The 22,401-nt window shown below is 31.2% G+C and overlaps 1 protein-coding gene across 7 annotated transcripts in view; it reads left to right on the forward strand.

Moving 5' to 3' along the window:
* LOC124365295 (focal adhesion kinase 1) overlaps positions 1-20,437 on the forward strand; it is a 173,040-nt gene extending 152,603 nt beyond the window's left edge. For all 7 annotated transcript variants that reach the window (XM_046821285.1, XM_046821302.1, XM_046821289.1 and 4 more), the window contains 6 exons: positions 2,182-2,346; positions 7,051-7,218; positions 9,163-9,262; positions 11,874-11,998; positions 12,540-12,646; positions 17,916-20,437. In XM_046821285.1, coding sequence (XP_046677241.1) covers positions 2,182-2,346; positions 7,051-7,218; positions 9,163-9,262; positions 11,874-11,998; positions 12,540-12,646; positions 17,916-18,075 — 825 coding nt within the window. In that variant the 3' untranslated portion in view covers positions 18,076-20,437. The remainder of the gene's footprint in view (positions 1-2,181; positions 2,347-7,050; positions 7,219-9,162; positions 9,263-11,873; positions 11,999-12,539; positions 12,647-17,915) is intronic.
* The last annotated feature ends 1,964 nt before the right edge of the window (positions 20,438-22,401 follow it).

Genomic DNA, 22,401 nt, shown 5'->3' on the forward strand with positions numbered 1-22,401 from the left:
CGAAGGGATATATTTCTGATTGCGTGTACACTCAAATTTGTTTTCTTAGTGTGAATTTTAAACATTTATGTTGTTCTAAATTATAATCAATCTATTTAAAGTAATATATAATGGAGACCTCAAGAGCAGAACTTACTCAACACATTCTTGTGATCACAGTCATTTGTGTTAAAATAGTTCTCGACTAACTGGATTATGCCCTTGTACTATGATTGTTCCATTATACAATGGAGAATATTGCTTGTTAACTGTTGCTGTGACATGTACATTTGTTATCATATCAATTCATTCATCATGGGATCCGACTCTCCTTGAGTTTTGAGTATCGCTATTTTATTCGTGACCTTGAATCAAGATCCAATTTTAAATCTTAGGCTTATGTAGCTGGTTTAATAACTAACATTATAGTCTTTGGTTCACACAGTGTCGAAACATTGGTTATAATTAACTTCTTAAAATATTTCGCCCTCGCTGTAGGGAGCCATCTTTAATCAACAGATATTACTTCTAAACTGCCTATATTCAACAGTTGTCTGTATGGCGAGTCAATGGGGTGGAGCTTTCTCATGATTCGCAGAAGCTTAAGAACCGATCTCATGCTTAGCTTAGAATTTTAAATTTGATTCTGTATTGTTACATTGGTTGTGTGAATAGTATATGTTTTGTCATTAATTTCTTTCAGTTACAGCGTGTAGAAGCTTAAATATTTTCTAAAAATAAAATTATTTTTCAAAGAAATATAAAAAATAAAGTAAAATATAAATATGAGGAGTTATATTCTGGAAAAGTGCCTAACAAGGCTAACAATACCTTTGGCATCAAAAGAATTCAAACTTAAATCAGATCCATTTCTGATTTAACCCTAGAGGTGGCATTGTAAATTTTCTGTAGTGGCACGTGTTTTAGGCCAACTGTTCCTGTATTTTTCTAATATATATTACTACCTCAACTAATGCTCCAAACTTAAAATATTATACATAATTTTTTTATAAAAGAACACAGATAAACATGTTCTACAAAAAAACAAATATTTTTCTTGTCATAAATTTTTGATGCGGCAAAAAGATTTAAACAAGTAAAAAAATTCAATTTTATCCTCGGATTCCGATTTATACTTGACTTTAAGCGTATAAAAAATCAATTCTAATATATACATTTTATCTAGAATTTATTGGTGATACCAGAAATATATAATTTATATGACTTTTAAAATCCATATTTACACTTTTTATGTTTTTTTACAGAAATGTACCAACGCACTTATTTTTTATGCAAAGGGGTAAGACATAAAGCTGTTATATACATGTTGACATATAATGTATTCAATACCCTAAAACCATTTTTATGAATAATTTTGGTTATAAATCAACTAAAAAATAAATATAAAACACATTGATGTTACATACCTATATTTACAATATATACAAGTGTAGAATTCAGCTCCTCAAGCAGTTCAGAATAGCAGTTCTCTCAAGTCACTTGATGTATCTCTAAAGATTTCACTCATTTTATCACAAATTATTTACAAAAATATGTGTAATATACTATTATTTAGCTCATAAGTTATAACTAGCTGAAATAAACTCCAAACTATGGACTTGGAACAACACAAGAAAGTAAACAAATGTTGTGTGGGCGGGCCAGATGTCTGTTCATATATATATCCATAGAGGATATCTATAAATAGTATAAAACCTAATAAAATACGTTATTATTGTAAAGTATGATTCTTCATCTTTCCAAATATATGATTTTTATCACAACCAGATTATATTTACCCCTTCAAAAATAACATAATGCGACGCAACATAATCGGGCCAGAATTCCGGCGCTGCCACTTAGACGACGGTCGACCGCACCGTATATCCGGTGCCTGCCACTTCTAGAGTTAAAGTAGTTACATTTTAAAGTCGCTTATGTTTGACTACTGTATTACCATTTCTTTCAGCTGTACAAATGAATAATAAAATCTGTAGTTTGTAAAATTGTATATTGTCATACGTTAGTCTAAATTAAAAATGAGTTGTAACTAAATTAGCTATTATTAATAGACCGAGTTAATCAATTTTGCAAATAATTCATAGTTACCAGTTTATAACCAATAAATATGTACACGAGTTAATGGTTAAATTATATCCTAGATGTAACTTTGTCGTACAATAATCAGTGTGTATGATGCAGGGCTCGGGACCTCTGTATGGGGACAGTCTGGTGGATCTGAGTGGGAGCGGGTCAACTGACCACTATATAGATAGTGAGCAGCAGCTGCTGGAGAGGCGGCTCAAGCAACAGCTGCGAGAGTCGGAGGAGGATAGCAAGTGGCTGCAAGAAGAGGAGACTAACCTGGTACGATCAATCAAATCATATTTATTGATAAATGAACAATATGTACAAAATGGCTTCAAAATATAAATATACATCAAAACCAATACCATACTCAATAAAAAAAAAAAACAATGATACTAAAAGCAATAGTATTGAAATGGGTGTCACTTAATAATATTCAAATATAAGCTTAATAATCTATGTTAACTTATGAACTAATTAGTTGCAATTTTGTAAAAAAGGTTGTCCAATAAGTTTTTTTAAACATTCAATATTTGTTATTATTTGAGGTAAATAGTTACAATACATAGCAGCACCATAGCTATGTTTTTTCATAGTTTTAATTTATGTAAAGAAAAGGAAGTATGATATTTGTTCCTAGTGCTATAAGTGTGGCCCAATGTTTGTAATTTTTTTAAGTTTCTTAAAATTGACAATATTAGTTTAAATATGTAAATGTATATACAAACTAAATACTGTCATGATATCTAATTCTGAAAAGCAATGTTTAGTAGAATCAAATCATTTCATTCTGAACATAACTAATGGCCCATGTTTGTAATATTATAAATTTTTGTACATTTTCATTTGTTGTAACACCATGCTAGGTAAATCCAATCGAAATATGAGAATTTATACATGAAAAATATACATTTCTCAGTGTCTGTAAAACGAAAACTTCTGCTAATTTTCTGAACCCTTTGCAATCAAGAGGCCTTTGCTCAGCTTGGATGGAGTCTCAAGTGGTTATACTCTCAGCTCGCCGGGCCACACAATGGCCACACAATGGCCGGCTAGGTTCTGCATCACTACTTGGTGCTTGCACAATACGTACATCACTTTGTCTCGAATGTAAATGGCAGTATTTGACCTTCGGTTCTATAAATGACTGAGATTTAAATGAAAGTCTTAAATAATTTACAAAGTTTATTCATTTCAAAGCTGAAACTATCGATTGGTTATTTATGATTTTTTTAAATTAACCAAGTGATACTTTTCAACCACAGATCAACCTGTAACTCAAATTAAAGTATTTTTATTTGCAGAATAAAACCTCGTTTCCATATATTGAGCTTCGTCTCCACTAAACACACAATTTTTTTAGTATATTCATAGGATACAGTATAGCAGCTATAGCGAGACTGACACAAAAAATGGATGAAAAAGAATTCGGAACGTTGTTTAGTATGGCTAAGAGATTGCAGCATTTGAATTTTATAACTGTACAATACAGTGGGCCACACATAGTGACCTGACAAGCTGAACAACAAAACAGCGAGGGTCACTAGATGTGGCTTGGAGATCTGAGAAGACAGATCATATAATTCTAATGGTAGTCACAAAGGGTTAATGCAAAGTATGAGAATGGGAGTAAGTGTTTACAGTGTATATTCTGGTCCTTCATAATAAATCAATGATTTCCCAATTGTTTTATTTATTATTATTTTAGTTATGTTTGCTTGTTACATCACTCTTGTGTTTCAGACAAATAGTTTCGGTTTAATTTTGTGAAGAGAATAGTGATTAACTTTAAAAAAGAAAATCAAGTAGTGTGACTGTGTTGAAACATGTTACATTTTTACAAAAAAGAAACTATTTTAAAAATAGTATGTGTTTTTCTGATAATACATCCCAATTTTAGGAAATGGTTTTTTATATAAATCACAGATTTTTGATAAAAATAACGCCAAGGAAGAGTGTGATTAACAATATGAAGTGACTTGTTCACAGTTTTATTTCATTAAAGCGTATACACAGTGTGAAGTAAAAGTATGGATACACTCTTTTTAGTTTTTGATAGATAAATATGGAGGGATGGAACTCTGGACACTTTTCTGGGAAATAGAAGTGAACTTTTTAGTCACTGTTACAACTTTGGCTATTTCCCCAAAATGGGATTTTGGAGGACGGCTCAACATTTTAAAATGTAAAGACCCGTTAAGTGATGCCTCATTTGAAAGGTCTTGATAAAAGAACAGTGGAAACTAGAGCTTTCTATTTTAACCCAGCACAAAATGGCAGCTCATTGAAATTAATTAAGTTAAAAGCATGGATGGATCCTGCTCAACCTTCATTGAACAGATATGTAAAAATTAAACCCAGAACATTCCTCAAAGAACAAAAATAAACCATTTCCCCAAAATGGGCTTTTTAGGGGGCAGTTTGAAAATTTTTAATGTACAGTAGCACTAGTCTATAAGTTACTAACCTTTATTTTTTATATCAGATGTTCAAACTGCTGACACAGTTTGACAATGTCCAAGCATTTTGTAGAAATGGCACGCTGTATGGATTCACATGGAATGTTTTGAATTTCCGCTTCTATGCTGTCCCTAAGGTCATTAACTGGGATATTGTTTTATTGACGTTGTTTTAAATATGACCCCACACAAAGTAGTGAAGTGAATAGATAAAAGCTGAAAGTTGTCATCGAAGAAAGCAATGTTTTTTAACACTTTGTACCCTGGGCCCTTAATACATGTTTCGGCGTGGCTCCCTGGGGGTTTTATGATGATTTAAAAAAATTCTGTGTTATTACAGTAATTATGTTATAAACTCATACTATATATCTTTTTAAAGATAGAGATACATACTTTTTTTAATGTATACAAATATAAAGTTTATTTTTTAAATAAAATTATTACATAATATTGAATGTTATGTAAAAAAATAAACAAAAGTTTTTGCTACATAGCTTGTTAGTTCAGGTAGTTCGCCTTAGTGTGGTAATTTTTTAAAGCACAATGGTCTGAATGAAATACAGGATCTCGCACATTTTCGTTTAGATCGTTCATAAAATCAATATTTGGTCCCAGGCGTGTATCAAAATCATCGTAATTTTCCGACTCGGAGTTAAACAAAAGATCGCGAATTGCATCACTTTTGATTTCATCACCCATATTATTTAAACTAGAAAATAATAAGTAAAGAATATAAAAGAAAATCAACGGAAAGTCGAGAAGAAAGAACAAAGCGAGTGTAAATAAAAAACAAAACACACGGATAACCTCACATTGCTTACATTTGCCTTTACTTCATTCAGTAAGAAACTAAAGTTCTGATTTTTTCAAACAGTTAAATTCACATTTAGAATACATTATAATAACATTTGCTTCAGTATTTGTCAGCAAGATTTGTAGAAAACTTAGTAAGGCATTACTAAAACTCACAACAAAACACAATGTGAAACACTACAAAGCAAAATTACAGTACCGACGATCAGCCGCGGCGCCTACGATCAGCTGTCTAGACTCGCTTGTAATATGACGATAAATATACGTATTTCATTACTAAAACGTGACCCAGGGATCTCAAAACCAACAAATACGAAATTAGACAACCAATGAACATAATAAAAATGTTTGAATCCTAAAATAAGATGACTGAGCTAAATAATACAATTAAATAACACGACCCGAGGTATACTCGGGCGCCGGTAGCAGGCGTTGCCAACGCGGCCCGACCTATACTCGGGCTCAGGGTACAAAGTGTTAATCTGATCGTATTATTATCAATGAACCACATCATTTCACAAAATTCTACTCGATGATCAAAATAGTCCTCACTTAGCTCATGAATAAAATGAGTTCTTTATGCTTTATAACCAATGTCATGTAAAACTTTACAAACTGATGCTTGAGATATACGTAATATTTGAGAAACTTTTCTTGCTGAGGTATGAGGACCTTCTACAACAGGCTGTAAAAGTCAAAAGACAATACTTCATTTGTAGCTCATTTTGGTTGTCCAGGTTTTGGGCAGTCTTTAACACTGTCTATTTCCTGGAAACTTTGAATTCCAAGTTGGAAAATTTTGAATTGTTTTTTGAGCTCCTTATTTAGATATAGGGTTGTAGTTAAGAAAGTGTCATCAAAAAAATTTCTTACTTTGTTATAAGATCTCACCCGGTCTCCATAGCCTCGCATCATCAGGATCATAATACGCTCTTGTTCACTTGAACACTCCATTTCCAATGTAAAGTATCACAAAAATACATTTGAACTTTGTTAATTCCAACCAGAAACTGGAAATGATGTTGTATTTCCTTAAAACTAATAGATAAGGGAGGATTGCCCTACAGCAAGTAGTAACTGGAAAACATTTGTGAGTTTGTAAGGAAAGTGGTTGTCTCTTGAAGTTATTTACCTTCTGAATGTGGATGACCATGTTTTGCCTCAATTAATGTTTATTAAAAAACAATGAGCTGCCATGATGTACTGGGTTGAAATAGAAAGCTCTAGTTTCCATTTCCACTCTTCTTCTTTTATCAAGATCTTTCAAATGAGATGTCACTTAATGGGTCTTTACATTGAAAAATATTGAGCCTCCCCCCCAAATCCCATTTTGGATAAATGGGCAAAGTTGTAACAGTGATGGAAAAGTTTACTTCTATTTCCTAAAAAGGTGTACCGAGTTCCATCTTTATCCATGAAAAACTAAATAGAGAGTATCTATTCTTTTAACTCGCACTGTATATGCGTGTATCATTTTGGTTTGGGTGAATAAGACTTAGTCCAATATGGGTACCTGATCGTTCCTTACATGGGGTTGTTTCGAATAATTTTGGGTACATGGGTAAGCCGAGGTATAATTTTGGTCTGGTTTGATAATCAGCTGTGTTTGGAGTTGAGAGTTACTGATATTTTTGTAACCAGGTAATGTATATAATATTTGACAGTGTGTAAACTATGTACATTTTAAAATGTTCCTTGTGGTTGTGAGCAGAAGAAGAGGCTATCACTGGCCCAGAGTCTGTCGGACAGTGAGTCAGTGGAAGGGGATCTGCCCTCACCCACTGCTCCCACCCCCACCCTCGCTACCACCAGGTCCGACTCTTTGGACAGCCGTGGCAGTCAGGCAACCGGTTCTGATGATCGGATTATCGTTGTCAAGGTGAGAATTGATGCTTTAGTTAATATTTTATAAATAATGAGTTTCCTTATTTTACGGCAGTAATTCGTTTTTTTAATCAGCCAGTTAAACTAATTTGTAAAACTTCAATTTAATGTAAGAGACAACAATGTAAAGTAACCAGTATATTTTATGACAGAACAACAGAAAAATAATTATAATAAACTGATACATCAGAGTATCAAAGGATCTGACAGAACTTAACAAAAATCTGTGCTGAAGACAAAAAAGAATGCCACCTGTCCGCTGTACTGCGTGCATTGCATATCAACTATATCAAGTGCCACCGAAGAAGTCCAATTGCAGAGTAGCACTTGGTTGCCATACCAAGCTGATGTACAGCTGATGTCTACTACCAAAACAATAATTTGGACACAATACCTATCAGAATATAAGGCCTCGGTGCCTCAAACTCAGCTCAGCTCAAGCAGTGTTTTGACTGCACGTTGGGATTAATGTGTTGCAATCCTTATATTTTGATTTTGCTTGATAATAATGAACTTCAGGTATTTATAAACTCAATTAATCCTTTGCGATTAGGAGGCCTCTAATGTTGTCAAACATTATCTTACTCAGTTCGGATTTAGCCTCAAGTCGATATCCTCTCAAGTAGGGCTTTAGTATCAACAGAATATAAACTCGTTTCCATATTTTGAGCTTTTTCTCCACCAAATGCTCTATTATTTTAATAAATTGGTGGGATATAGTATGTGACCAGTTCCAAATTCTTCATATTTATAGCGTTAAGACACTTGATAGTTTCACTGATAATGTTTTAAAACTGATTGTTAGTAGTAATTATTAATGAATCTTGTTCTAGCCTTATTGGAGCAAATGTAAGGGTTGTGGGCACATAACAGATTTTGGAATATTTTTATTATTATCTTTGATACATTATGTTTCTTATTAATAATTAGGTGTATATTTAAAAAGTAGTTTATAACATGACTTTATGTACAGTATAATAATTAAAGTAATTGATAATTTTCCTTGGACAGTTTGTATTGACTTCATAATAGTTACACAGTATTTCATCTTCATCATGAGGCTTGTCTGAAAGAAGGCATACTCTTCGTTAATGCTAGTTACATATTTATTCCTCTTTAACGTGCATATATGTTCTCAGAAACTATCTGTTGCTCAATATCAATAATTCTACATGGTTGTTTCACTGTACGTTTTCTTTTGCCCGCAACTGTTTTCAAAATATTTATAAATGACATTCAACAGCTGTTAAAAATGACAATCACACAGTTGTCTATTCTTAATGTCTATTCCAAAAAAAGTTATATTTCTGAATTTTGTGTGTCAGGGCAGAGACCTCATATTCTATTTGGTACTGACTATGCCTCAAAACTTGGGAACAACTTGACAACACTGCATTCAGGCAAGGCAAGGCTCCTCCTTCAGTGGTCTTCTTTGCTGGTGATTTTTGTAATGGCATTGCCCTTTGAATTTGACTCCAAATCTCTGTTTTGGAGAAAGTAGAACTTTGTAACAAGTTTTAAGTTTTTAGAACCATTCTATCAAGAATTATTGCATAGGCGGTCAAAAACTTTGATGCTCTTCTGACCTTTAGATTTTAAAATCAATTGAGTTCTTCCTTGGATGAAGGTCATACATGATATATGAAGGAATTTTCTTTCAAGAGTTATCCCACCTATGGATGGATAAATAAATAATGACACAATGTTAAGTAAAACCTACATTTTTAATAATACAAATGCTGTTTTTGATGGTATATACATTATTTTATGTATCATGCTTATAACTCTAGTGAAGCAAACTCAAGAAACTGAGTAATATTTGGCCTGGTCGTTATGGATATTTTGAAAGAATATTTATGTTAGTTTTTTAGATGGAGTTACTACTATGATACCATTTGATAAGCTCAATAAGTATTTAAATGAGAGTTTTTCATTTCAGAAAATGGAGCCAACGCCTACAGCTGACCTCGACAGGTCCAATGATCGTGTCTACGACTGCACTACTTGTGTTGTGAAAGCTGTCATGGCTCTATCTCAAGGTTAGGCTTGATTACATTTCAGATAGTTTTAATACTTACCAAGCCAAGTATGTTAATAGATGTTAATAAATTCATATAAGCTAAGAACCAAAGAATTTATTTAGCAAACAAACTCCAAATATTTTGTTATGTTTTAAACCTGCTATGATTGTTTACATAACTGTATATTAGAATATAATAAACTATAGTAAAGGCTTAGGTCCATTTCTATGGTCACACAGTTACAGAGTTTATTAGTAATACTGAATAATTATGTTTGTGTCAGTGGTAACATTTTAGAATAATTTATGTAACAAATAGCGATGCAAATGTCTGAAGTCCTTCCACCTTTTTAAGTTGATAACAAACTTTAAACAAATAATTTGAGAATTTATATTTCTATGCCATTTCTGTAATTAGACGTACATTTTCTTGACTTGTTTTTTAAATATTTTGTAATGTAATTCTTTTTATTCTATTGGAGTCATTTTCATTTCTTTCTTTATTTGCTTTTGTTATCGCTGTATTTATGAATGGGTTTTAAAATTATTATACTGTATATTCTTTGTTAATTTAATTTTACCTGTAAAACCATAATATATAATTTTGAAATAAAATGATTAAAAAGAATGTAGTCATTATTCATTATAGAGTTTAAAAGTTTTAAGATTGTATTTTAGTCAAACTAAGCACCCTTTTAATTTTTAGTGGTAAGTTGATAAAAAAATAGTAAAAATTGTATTTTTTGGTTTTAAAATTCCTATTAATATTAGAAACTTTAAACTTATTTGGCTTTTAAGGCCTGGATTATCAAATTTTTAATATCAGAAAAACTTACAACTTTAATTAGGCTTACAAATTCGTGAAATACTTTTCTTTTGTAACTAACTAAATTTGCATCAACATGTACATAATGAAGAAGCTTTTATTTTAAACAGAATCTTTATTCAGTGTTGTAACATCTTATAGCTTTGTGAAGTCTTTCATAACAGTAATATTTAATGGAATATAAAGATTGAATAGGCTTACTTGTTTCGCCTTGGGGTTGAGTCTTCTTGAGAAAAACACACAACAAAAAATGGAATATTGTATACTAAGTGAGTTTTTATCAATCAAAAAAGTACCGTATTTGGATTTAAATTTTCTTTCATTGCAAAAATACGCTGCCTACTACTGCTGTGACATGGTGATAGGGTAGTTTACATAAAGTCAACAGCAGCAACAACTTAATACCTTATTATTTTGTGGAGCCATTCGATAGCAAGGCTATCTCTTTCAAACACATCATAAAAGTAAACATAAGACAGCTTTACTATCGAATAGCCTTGCAAAATAAACAATTATCAGTATTGGTTGTTGTGATTTTTCAATGTAGTGATTGAATTAAGAAAAGCCAATAATTTAATCTCCATCTTCCACATTTCAGCCATGTTGTTTGGAAAATGTTTCATCAATGATTACAATGCAATGTTTTTTCTAGCTGTAAATAACTTGACCATGTTTTTTTTTGTTACTTTTGAGAAAAGTTTTCCATTTTAAAATGATGAAACGCAAATCACACAGATACACTATTAACTATAACATAATTCACATGTGTTATTAAGGCTGGAACCACACTTTACTAATTGAAACTGATTCTTAAAATTGCTAAAATAAAATTCACTTGCATTATTAACATTGGAACCACATTTTAACGACTGTTAAATAGACACCAAATACTATAACAAGAGTCCTGGAAATTTCATTAATACAATAAAAATAAATAAACATTTTTTATAACAATATTTTATATAAAAGAATGCTGGATAGTTCATTTTTCCTTTTTGTTCCTTGAACATATTACCATTACAACACTTGTAAGTGTACATACAAGGTACTGCAGTTATATTATTTAAGAAGTAACAAATATTCCTCAGTTCCAATTTTCATTTCAGTTCTTTAATTGTGGCTCCAGTTCTGATTCCAACTTAAGCATTTTTAGAAACAACATTGTAAATATATGATTGACTTATTCCTTATGACTGCATTCAGACTAAAGATTGGCAAATAAACTGTTATCATTACATGTGATGGTACAATGAAGGATGATCATTTGAAACCTTTCTTGTAACTTTCACTTTATTAAAATTTCGTTAAAAAAAAAATAAAACTATGGAAAATGTACTAGCAGCTGATGTTTCTGGAATTGGAAATGATGGAACACTTGGAAGAAGATGGAAGAAACACAAACGTGAAACACTTTGACATGTGTTTTGCAGATGACTTCTAAGCCAAGCGTTATCATTATAATTCTCTATGTTATTAATCCTTTTTATAATTTAAAATCGACCTATCAAATAACATCATGACATATTTTCTAAGATATTATAATAAGTTAATGTCAAACAAAAGAAACATTGGAAAAATCTTATAAAAATTGATTTTTCGTAATTTCCAATAGTTGAATGTCGATTCCTGGAATCAACTTTCTATGCCACAATTTTTGGCTTTGCCATACACACAACTAAAAATATTTAATTGTGATATGTGATGTAATGCAATATATCATTCGATGAAATGTGCTTTAGGCATATAATGTGTTAATGTAATGTTAGTTCTGTATGGGTTTGACGGTCTGCTGATGTGTGTCTAGGAGTACAGCAGAGCCAGGCCTCACAGTACCTACAGTTAGTCAGGAAGGTTGGCTTGGAGCTGCGGGACTTACTAACCAGCGTTGATACTCTAGTCCCTCTGTTTCCGTCCACCGCTCACAAAGAGGTCATTATATTTGCATTCAAGTTTTTAGTTTGTGTTGGGTAGTTGATAAAGAAATTGGTTAGCTTTATAAACAAGTGTAGTGAAATATAAACAGAAATAACAAAATGGTTTTTGTTTTTTATTTTATCAATTTAGTTTACTTTGAGTAACTATGAAAGAATATATGTTGTAACAGTTGAAAAATCTGTAAAATATTATAAGAACTTCTTTGGTGTCACTTGATATAATTTTGTGGTACACATTTTGTTTCTGTACTTTTTTTCAAGGGATATACAAGTAAGCAAATGATGAATATGAGCTGTTTTCAGGAAAAATTGTTATTGTCAGTCATTGTGCAGTATCAAGCAAATGCTTTAATCAATGGCTGTTACTATAATATAGTATAATCAATTATTGCAAATTGTATGAAAACTTATTACAGATGATTACCTGTATAGTGTATCGTGATGGATTAAACTAGCCTATATGTTAAAATACCTGTGCAGTGTACAGTATTAAAGTACGACCACATCAATAATAGCAGACAACGTTGGGGTTGCAGGTGGAAATGGCGCACCAAGTTCTCAGTAAGGACATGTCAGAGCTTGTCAATACCATGAAGTTAGCCCAGCAGTACAGCACCACAACGTTGGATGGTACCTACCGCAAGTAAGTGTAAATAAACACTTTCCATTCTAGCCTTGTTATATAAGTAAAAAATAATCTGGACTACACAATTATGGGGATTTTCAGATGTTCCGCTATAAATCTTATATTAAACATAATTTTTTAACAAAACCTTGTATATTTCCCTTTAAAATGACATACTTAATTCCTTAACTGTAAAAATATTTAAAAACGGGGGGTTACTACAACACTATGAGCTAAAACACTTAAATATAGTATTAGAGTTCATTTCTAAGTTTTCAAAGTTTTTATTATTTACTCAGAAAGTTTTTATATCAAAACAATTTTTCTTCAAACTCATGAATTCTTTAATTAAAACTTATTATTGATAAAGAATGGTTTTTAAATGATAACGGAATTTCACATGTTTGCCATTGTTATATATTACAAAAATAGAACAGTATATATTTAGGATTGAAATCTATCCTCTTCTTTAATGGCAAAAACACAAGATTATGCAAATATAAACCATTATGTGGCAATGAACTTGCCTATATAGACAACAAAGCAAGTTGTATGTCAAAGAATTTAAGCATTTATCTGATAGTCCAGTCCTGAAGAAACACTAAACAAATAATTGCACAATACAGACACACAACAAAAAATATAGTGAAACAAAAATTATACTCTCTACAGATTTTAATATAGATATTGGAGAAATAAAGTCACAACCACACTCTTTCCTTAATTTGTTAAGACCATGTAATCTATACTGTTTAAATAAACTGTTACAAATGTTAGCAGGTTATATCAGATTAACCTAACTGAATGTCAAATTATTGAACCACATTTGTCAGATCATACAGGAGTGCTTGCAAAACTGTTTGTTGTGTTTTAGACCTGAACATGCAGTAAATATATGTAAAAATATTAGGGACCTGACTCTTACAATGGTTTTAAATCTCAATTTAGCTTTAAGAGACCGGAGGCAACTGTATTGCACGTCTGATGTAAAAGAAGCTGGCGAGTATTTCATTTCTGTTTTGACAAATTCTTTTAACGAATACTGTAAAATTAGACAGGTTAGGGTAAAAATTGTATACAGACACAAAAGATTATGTATGTATTGAAGCAAAAGGAAATTACAAAACAAAATAGTTTTAGAAAAAAATATCCTAGTGAAAACTTTATTGCCAATGTTTTCAATAAGTGTAAAGCTGCATGAAATATTATTAAAACTGAATCAGATAATTGCAATGGCTGTAACCTCTCCAGTTAAGGCAGTGTTATTGATTCCAACTCGTTTAATGAATATTATTTAAATTAGTAAGTGTAAGTTAACTATTCATGATTTATTAGCACATACACATACACGTTTTGTTTCATAGGAGGTCCATATGTCTGTATATAGTTATGTTTTTATAAAAGTAGAAGAAATTTGACGCAGAATAGCCAACTTACATTTCTATTCTTCTCACAATAACTTCATGCCATCAACCTGGTGTGCTCTAAATATTAGATGTGCTTTAATCTCAAAAACATTTTATATGATATCAAAAGGTTGTTGAATCAACCTTTTACATCACTGGTATTTTCAATAGCCTCAGTTGTAAAGTTAGAATTTGGGTTTTGTCTGCAATGCTGAGAGTAAAAAGTTTGTGGTCAAACCTAACAATATCAGTGATAACAGCCAACCTGGCATGATAGTTGCTGTACTCAAGTATGCCCTGAGTGAAACATAAGCTATCTTCATTCATTATTAAGTTTCAGTGTGATAGATATTTATGTTCCTGATAAACTTGGCTTAATTGCATCATAATAAATTTTTTAAATAAATATTTAGAAACCACTTCTGTGGTATTTAACCCTAGAACTGTTAATCGACATAATTATGTCGGTTAATGCCGCTTTTGTGGTGTTAACCGTCAAAATTTTGTCGATCAAAACATTCCCTCGTATAATTACTTTTTATAATATACTCCGGTAACGTATCGATATAATTCATGCACCATTGGATTCGGGAAGAAAAATGCTAAGGAACAGAGAAGTTTTATTCCCTCTTTGTATTATGGTTATGACGTAGCAAGCTTGTTATTTTGAACGTAAAAGAAAAACGCGACGCCGTTTGTTGTGACCGCCATATTGCCGCTGCCGTTCTGTATCACTTTCGTGCCGAGCTGTGGATATTTGTAAGTTTTAATAGTTTTTTACGCGTGTTTTAGTGTCGTATTTAATGAGTAGTGTGTTGTTTGATGTCGTAGTAGTGTAAACATATATATTTTAGAATAAATCAATTTCTATTTACTGAAATATGTTTGAGAAATTACCGGCTTTGTGTAGGCTATGGCAAAATGACTTGGCTAAAAATTCATTTCACATAGTTTGTTATTGTTTTCACTTACTAAACGTTATTTATAGCACCCTTTTTTAGCTCTGAAGTAACTATTTATTTTTGGTAAATAGATAGTTTTCACAATAATATATATATATTGCCTGTAATTTCTTTGGTTATATATAATAACTGTTTGGGTTATTCTATATTTTTTCAATATCTTTAGTTATATTTATAGTTTTCTAACTACATAATATTTCCTATTACTTATAAACCATAAATTTATAAATTTTGATATAGTACAAGCCTTAGAAAAACTATTTTATATTTTGCTGAATGAAAATTTTTCGCAAAATTTTTTGAATAATGGAAAAATTTAACTTTTTTACTTTTAAAAAAAATAATTTATGGTAATTATTTCATTACTACTGTATATTCTTTTTTATTCTAAGTAATAAAATATGCAAAATAACATGTATTCATAGATAAATGTATTAGCAAAACTTGTTTTACCAAAAAGTCTTACGTGTACACCCAATTTTCAGAATTTATACGCATCGCTGCTTTTTTGTTTCTATAGCTTTATGATGCTTTCATAAATGTGTATAATGTTTATGTTTTTTCTGAAACTAGATAAAATTTGACACAGAATGGCTATCTCACTTATAAATATTTCTCACTATAACTTCATTTGCTAGGTATGGTCCCCCCCAAATTTAAGAAATATTTTTCGTAAATTTTATATTTGATTAAAAAAAGGGTACTTTGGGATTATAATACCGACCACACTAGTATGAATAACACAAAAAATAGAAATTTATAGAAACAAACATGATAGAACGAAAAAACAACTCTTCAATTACAAAATTACAAACTTACAAGCATTTCCCAGGTATTGTGATCGCTGTTATCTTATCTTTCTCGAGAATCCTGATTACGGCAGGCCCGCGCGGGCATCACGTGATTTGCACGGTACATAATTGCCTTTCCATTACAATTCAATTTATATTTCTGATTAGCCCCTCTAGAATTTGATATTTTTACTGATAGGTACTATCTCGAGGGATGTTTTTCTTTCGTCGACATCAGCGCGGGGCAGCACCGAAGGTGTGCTGTCAATGCCCGCGCTGATGGCCGGGAGGCACTCGCATTTTGGGTGGCGGAATGTGATCAAGAATAAAAAACAAGTTTTTTAGTGTTTTTTTAATAAAGAGTTTAGTTTGGTAAATGATTGTTTTTGTTGAATTTTTTGTGTTTGGAGAAATGTAGAGGTAAAAACACGGAAGTACAACAAAGCGATGCACCATGCTGAACGGGCGGCGAGACTGCAATCACGTTATCTACTAGACGCTCGACTTTGACCTCTGTCTGAGGATGGGGAGGGGTTTGCGATAAGACAATTCCTGTTTTATATTGACGAAATATTGTTCTACGCTAATCTAGTAATCAGTAGAAACGAAATGTGAAATAACGATTCATGTCTGGGTGTGGTCGGTATAATCCCAAAGTACCAAAAAAAATGTGTTTATTAGAAAATTTTTGATGGTTTAATTTTACAATATAGTGCAATTCTACGTTTAATTCTGAACACAAAAATATATACTCTTATTTATATTGCTTTTATTTTATATTTTTAATAATTTTTTTTAAAAAACCTTGCGCGAAGCTCCAAAACAGCCCGACACTACAGGATGAAATGACCGCCAGTTCTAGGGTTAAATAACATTTTATGTATTAATCTTCAACATTATAAATGTATCTTTTATTTGATATTTCAGATGACAGCCATAGCTGTCTTCTGAATTTGTGGACAGGATATTTTTAAAGAGTTTTGTGTGCAATCACTAAGAGCTAAGTAAGAGTAATATTACACATTGTGTCGTGTGGCATTGTTAACAGAAGAGGTGAACAGTCGAGGACTGAGATGACTTTAATGTGCTGTTGAAAGAAAGGCATTGATACTACAGAGATTATCAGATATCCTTTCTTCTCTGGTATTAGATGTGATGTGAACAAGCCCGGATTATGTTCTTATTCAACTTTGATATTTCATCAAGAGAAATTGAAATTTATTTTTGGTGATTGTACATCTGGGTAAAGCTTTACACTTCTGAAGTCTGGTTCTCCTACTGTCATTGGGGTATTATAAGTTACTCCTGCCAGACATGGAACTGAAGGCTGAGATTGTATATTAAAGCTGATTTTGTTACTGTATAACCCTTAACAGAGCAAATGTGCAGCACCCGTAATGTCCTACAACTTTTACAACAGTCTACGACATAACGTGGCTATGGAAGGGTGTATAATAAGAAAGTAGCATGAGCCTATATTGATCAGTAATAGTCAAGTTTATAGATCACATCATATTCTGAACATATTGTTTTGAAATACAAAAACAATTTCACATTCAGCCAATCTTAAGAGTCTGAATGTTCTAAATTTTGAACGTTTTTAATTAGCCTGCTGTAAAATTTTATGAAATAGATAAATATGATAGTCCATTTGCAAAACATTTACAGTGTGACACTAAATTATAGAAATTAAATTTCTAACATATTGAATTTGATTTTATTATCATCCATAAATTTAATATTAATAGATTATTGTTTTAATATCATTAAGGAACATTGTTATATTTGCAATAAGTTAAACTATCAGTCACTACCCAGATTTGTTGTACAAAAATACATATGCACCTTGCTGTATAATATATTTAATAATTAATTGTATTAACTGAGTGGAAGCCTGAGACAGTAAACTGATAAAATCCTCACTGTATAATTCTTTGATAATGTCAATTCACTATAAATTATTTATTATCATCTCCATATTTGTGTGTATTACACTTTTATAAAATGGTATAAAATTTCCTTGATCTCAAATGTTAGAAATATAAAAAAAACATATAAAAATGTTATTTCTGAATGATGCTTGAACAACAGTATAGTATCTATTAAATATAGCTGATTTCCTGTGCAGGGCAATGCTGTCGGCTGCTCATGTGCTGGCCATGGATGCGAAGAACCTACTGGATGTAGTGGACTCAATTCGTATGCGGTATCCAGATGTGGATGCCCTCATTTGTTCCCCACTCACTGCTGATGACTCCCTCCCCCCTCCCCCCGCTCCTGATAGCTAGCCTTCTCCCTCCCTCTCTCAGCTTCAAGCCAAAAACAGCTCACCTCCATAAAGACTTATACTATCTATGCAATGTTGATATTATTGTAGATTGTAAACAATTTTAATTATTTTCTCCTATCATACGGTAGTATTTAATAAATTTATGGATTTATAAATATTTATTGTATAGTAATGTTTGATTTCGTAACAATTTGTATATTTTAGAGTGCTTCTTGTGTGGTTTGATAATGAACGGTTTTGATATAATTTAAACATTGTTAGTGATCACTGAAATAATGCAATGTGGGGATTTGAAAGTTTAAACATAAATCACGTTGGCTTCATGTATATTTTTGATCCAAGATTAATTCCAGAGTTTTTGCATGGCTTGAGATTAACCTATATATAGGTATAAAATCGCAAGTAGATACTTTAGAATCAATTTTGCTGATCATTATTCAAGTAGCACACTGTTTGAACCGCAGATTGAAAAAGCAGTTTTGCTAGTTGTAGACTTGCCAAGCAATCTGAGTTGTAAATATTGTACCATTTGTCGTAGAGTTAAGGTACATCCTACCAAAAATAGGTTATAGAAAAGCATTATTTTAAGAAATGATAACTATAATTTTTTTATAAATATTTAGTTTTACATTGTGTAGGGTTAGTAAAACTATTTTAAAATACTGGTTTCTTCATTAGTGCACTTATTCATGTATTTTTGTTCTGTTTTAAGACTTCAAAGGACTGATACATGTTTAGTAAATGAATTGTCATGGTTCTACAGTAGTCATGTTTTAATATCTCCATGTAAATTTTAATCAGAATTAGGTAGGTGCTTCTTATGTTTGATAAAGATTAGATGTTGTCAGACTGATTGTAGCATTATGCTAATATTTAAAACATTCAATCTTTTAAGCTTTAGTCTTAACATTAAATTAAATATTACATTTTAGTGAGTGCTTTTTCAGTATTACATTAAGAGTGTAATTGTATTAAAATATAATGAGAGGAGGGTTATAGATAGCAATTAGGTAAAGTTTCTTTTCTCCAAAATAAAATATTCTATTTAAAATAATATGTGATGAACAACAAGGAGTTAATGATTCTGATGATAAAAAATAATTTCTTTTTTGAGTTATGTATTTTCTCAAGAAATACAATATATTTCTTGTGAAATAGTTAAAAGAAAAAAAAAACTACACACACACACACACACACACACACACACACACACACACACACACACACACACACACACACACACACACACACACACACACACACACACACACACACACACACACACACACACACACACACACAATATTGTACTATTCATTGTTATGGACAACTCACTAAATAGGAGTATTCAATATCATAAATTTATTTGATTAATAACAATAAAGTTGTCTGACAATAGAATCTTTGATTCTGAAAGGCCTCACAAAATTAAATTAATTTTGGAATTTTTACTATTCGTATTAATAATTAAACTGTTTGAAAAATATTCAAAATTATTGTAAGGCTATAGTATTGGCTGACCATTAAATTTAAAGTTAATAATTATTAATTTTACTACTATAACGTCTTTGTACAGAAAGTTTGAACAGTTAAAATGTCTGATTTACAAATATAGCATTATAATCCCGTCTGATATTTATTAAGATTTAATAAAACTTCACGAACATTATTAAGTTTTAATTAATTTCCTGTTTTGAAACCAGTGTTTCTGCTTCGAGGTTAAGAAGCATGACTAAGATGTCATGACTAATTCCAGGTATTACAGCCAAGTGAGATTGAACTAGTCACAAGTTGGATCTTAATTTTGTGAAAAGAGCCTTGCTGAATAGTAGTTGTTGTCACGTTGATTGAAAATAAATAAACTTTGCAATATATCACTAAAATGAAATTCAGTCCTTAACATTTTTAAACATTATCAAAGACAAATTTTCTTTTTAATTCAAGATTTTTACAAAGTATCAGCACAAAACATATTTTTAATACATTTGTATGAAAGAATAGATTTTTGAAACCGAGTCTTTCAAGTTTGGCCATTTGACTGAGAATTTATTAGTTAAGTTGCAGTTTGTCACTTTCTGTCACTACACAGTACACAGGCTGTATCAGTCAATATTCCATAGTACTCTAGTGTCGCATTTTACCATTATAAAGTGCATTTATTTTTCCAGTTTTTATTATTTTTTACAACTATTTACTTGTTATTTGATTTCGGTGCTTTGTTTTACCACTATATATTGTGTTTTGTGTAATTTTGTGAATCGTAATGATAGACCTAAATTTGTAGTTGTAATCGTTATTGTACTTTTTTAGGTTTTGAATTCCAAGAAATATGTGTTAATTATATATTTCCAACATCGTCAGCGTGTGTCTTATTTTAACCTGATTTACTTAGTTCTATAATTTTACTTTTTCAGAGTTAGGTACATTAAATATGTAAGAAAAGGAACATTTGGTTCCTCTGTTTCAGCAGTACAGAAAACTACCCATAATAATTGGTCTTTAAATTGGAATTTATTTGTTGAAATAGACATATATGTTTATTTTTTATTCAACAACTTTAATGTCTGCATGCTTGAGATGTATAAGTATTTGAATTTTCAAATCATATCAAAACAATACTTGAAAATCAAGCCAAATCGGATTGTAGCTTCCTTACATTGACACAACATAGTACAATGTACAACAAAAAACAAACCATAAGTCAAGAAATTGGATACGTTAATATTATTAATTTAACAAAAAATATCAGGTCACAAAAGAAACACAGCTCAATTGAGTATAGATGGGTTAAGCCAAGTACAAGCCCAAGAAGGGTTCAATTCGACAACTTTTCATCTTTCGTTGGCTGTTTATTCCTGTATTATTCTCCCCAGGCATATTAGGTATTTTTCTTGGCTTCTTATTGATCTCCAGCCCCTACTTCTCGCATACCTTCATTGATGTTAATGACTATCCCAAAGATTTGTTCTCCACTCAGCTAAAGAAACTTGAATTTGCAGCCTCAGAAGTGCACTATGGAAGCTTATACATTAATAAATAGTAAGGAACAATGGAATATATAATTTGATTTACCAAAAGAATTATTTACCTAATCTGTCAAGTTTGTTGTTTATAATTAATTAGGGGAATTATAGCTTAGCATTCATGCGTTTTAGGATTATTTGTATTCTTCAAGTTTGAGCATTTTTTAAATTTGGAAAATGCAGTGATAAGTGTCCCAAAACACATTTCGACATAAAGAATAGCTCAATAACAAGCTTGGGAAAACATTGGCATTGTTCCTTATTTAATTACGCTGATACAGTACTTCATTTTAAAGGCCAACTCAAAAATGTTTTGTATATCCTGTGAATACAGTTAAGGATAATGAACTTCTGTTTGTGCTAAAATGTTCAGTGTAATTAGACCTTTAAATTGATGTATCTCACAAGCCATGTTTGTATTTATATATTCTCCAAAATGAACCTCAATCCCCTAATTGGGCTCTTTTGGGGCATTTTACAAAGTTGAAAATAATTTCACTGTATTCTTTGAGATCGAATTAGGGGGAAATGAAACAGAAAAATTGTTGAAGTTAGTACGAGAACTTTACATACCACACGGGTGGTCTACCTCACACAGCATATATTATTATTCAACAAAAACTATTTGAATACAACAATGTAAATAAACTAAATGAATGGTTTGTATTAGTGATGATAGATAGTGATTGTGAATATAAATAAAACTAATATGTAAATATTTACAATAAATCTTCCCAAGTAGAACATGAAAGAACAACACAAGGTATTTTGTTTTGGTGAAAGCTACAAAATGTTTTACTTTAGAAAGAGATGTATTTTTTAAGAGTGAAATACGTTATTGATTTTTCACAATAATCATATGCCTAACAAGTAAAATAACTCCAGTGAATCAAAATTGGTAAATTTTGTCTGTCAGCTTTAGTAAACTTAACGTTCTGTAACTAAAGATCTTTAGGAGGGTTCACTTCTGGATGGTTTATACCTTCAAGTTCAACCTTGAACATTCCCTGGGAATTACTTATTGTCTTTTCTCTACTTCATGCTTGAGTTGAACCTCCTCCTTTATTCAGTAACCTGACTGAAAATGTACGACCGATTGCTACTAAGTCTCATAGACATCAGTAAATGATAACATATTCATTCGGAATAAAGTTAAAAAGTTAATAGCTGATGGAGTAATAGAAGAAAGTCAACCACTATGTCAAGCTCAAACTTTTGTTACTATTAATAAAAATCATAAATGGTGATAGACTATTCTAAACTATCAACCTCTTTACTCTCTTAGATGCTTATCCTCTACC

This window comes from Homalodisca vitripennis, chromosome 1, assembly GCF_021130785.1.
Source record: "Homalodisca vitripennis isolate AUS2020 chromosome 1, UT_GWSS_2.1, whole genome shotgun sequence".
In the NCBI taxonomy this organism is placed as follows: Eukaryota; Metazoa; Arthropoda; class Insecta; order Hemiptera; family Cicadellidae; genus Homalodisca; species Homalodisca vitripennis.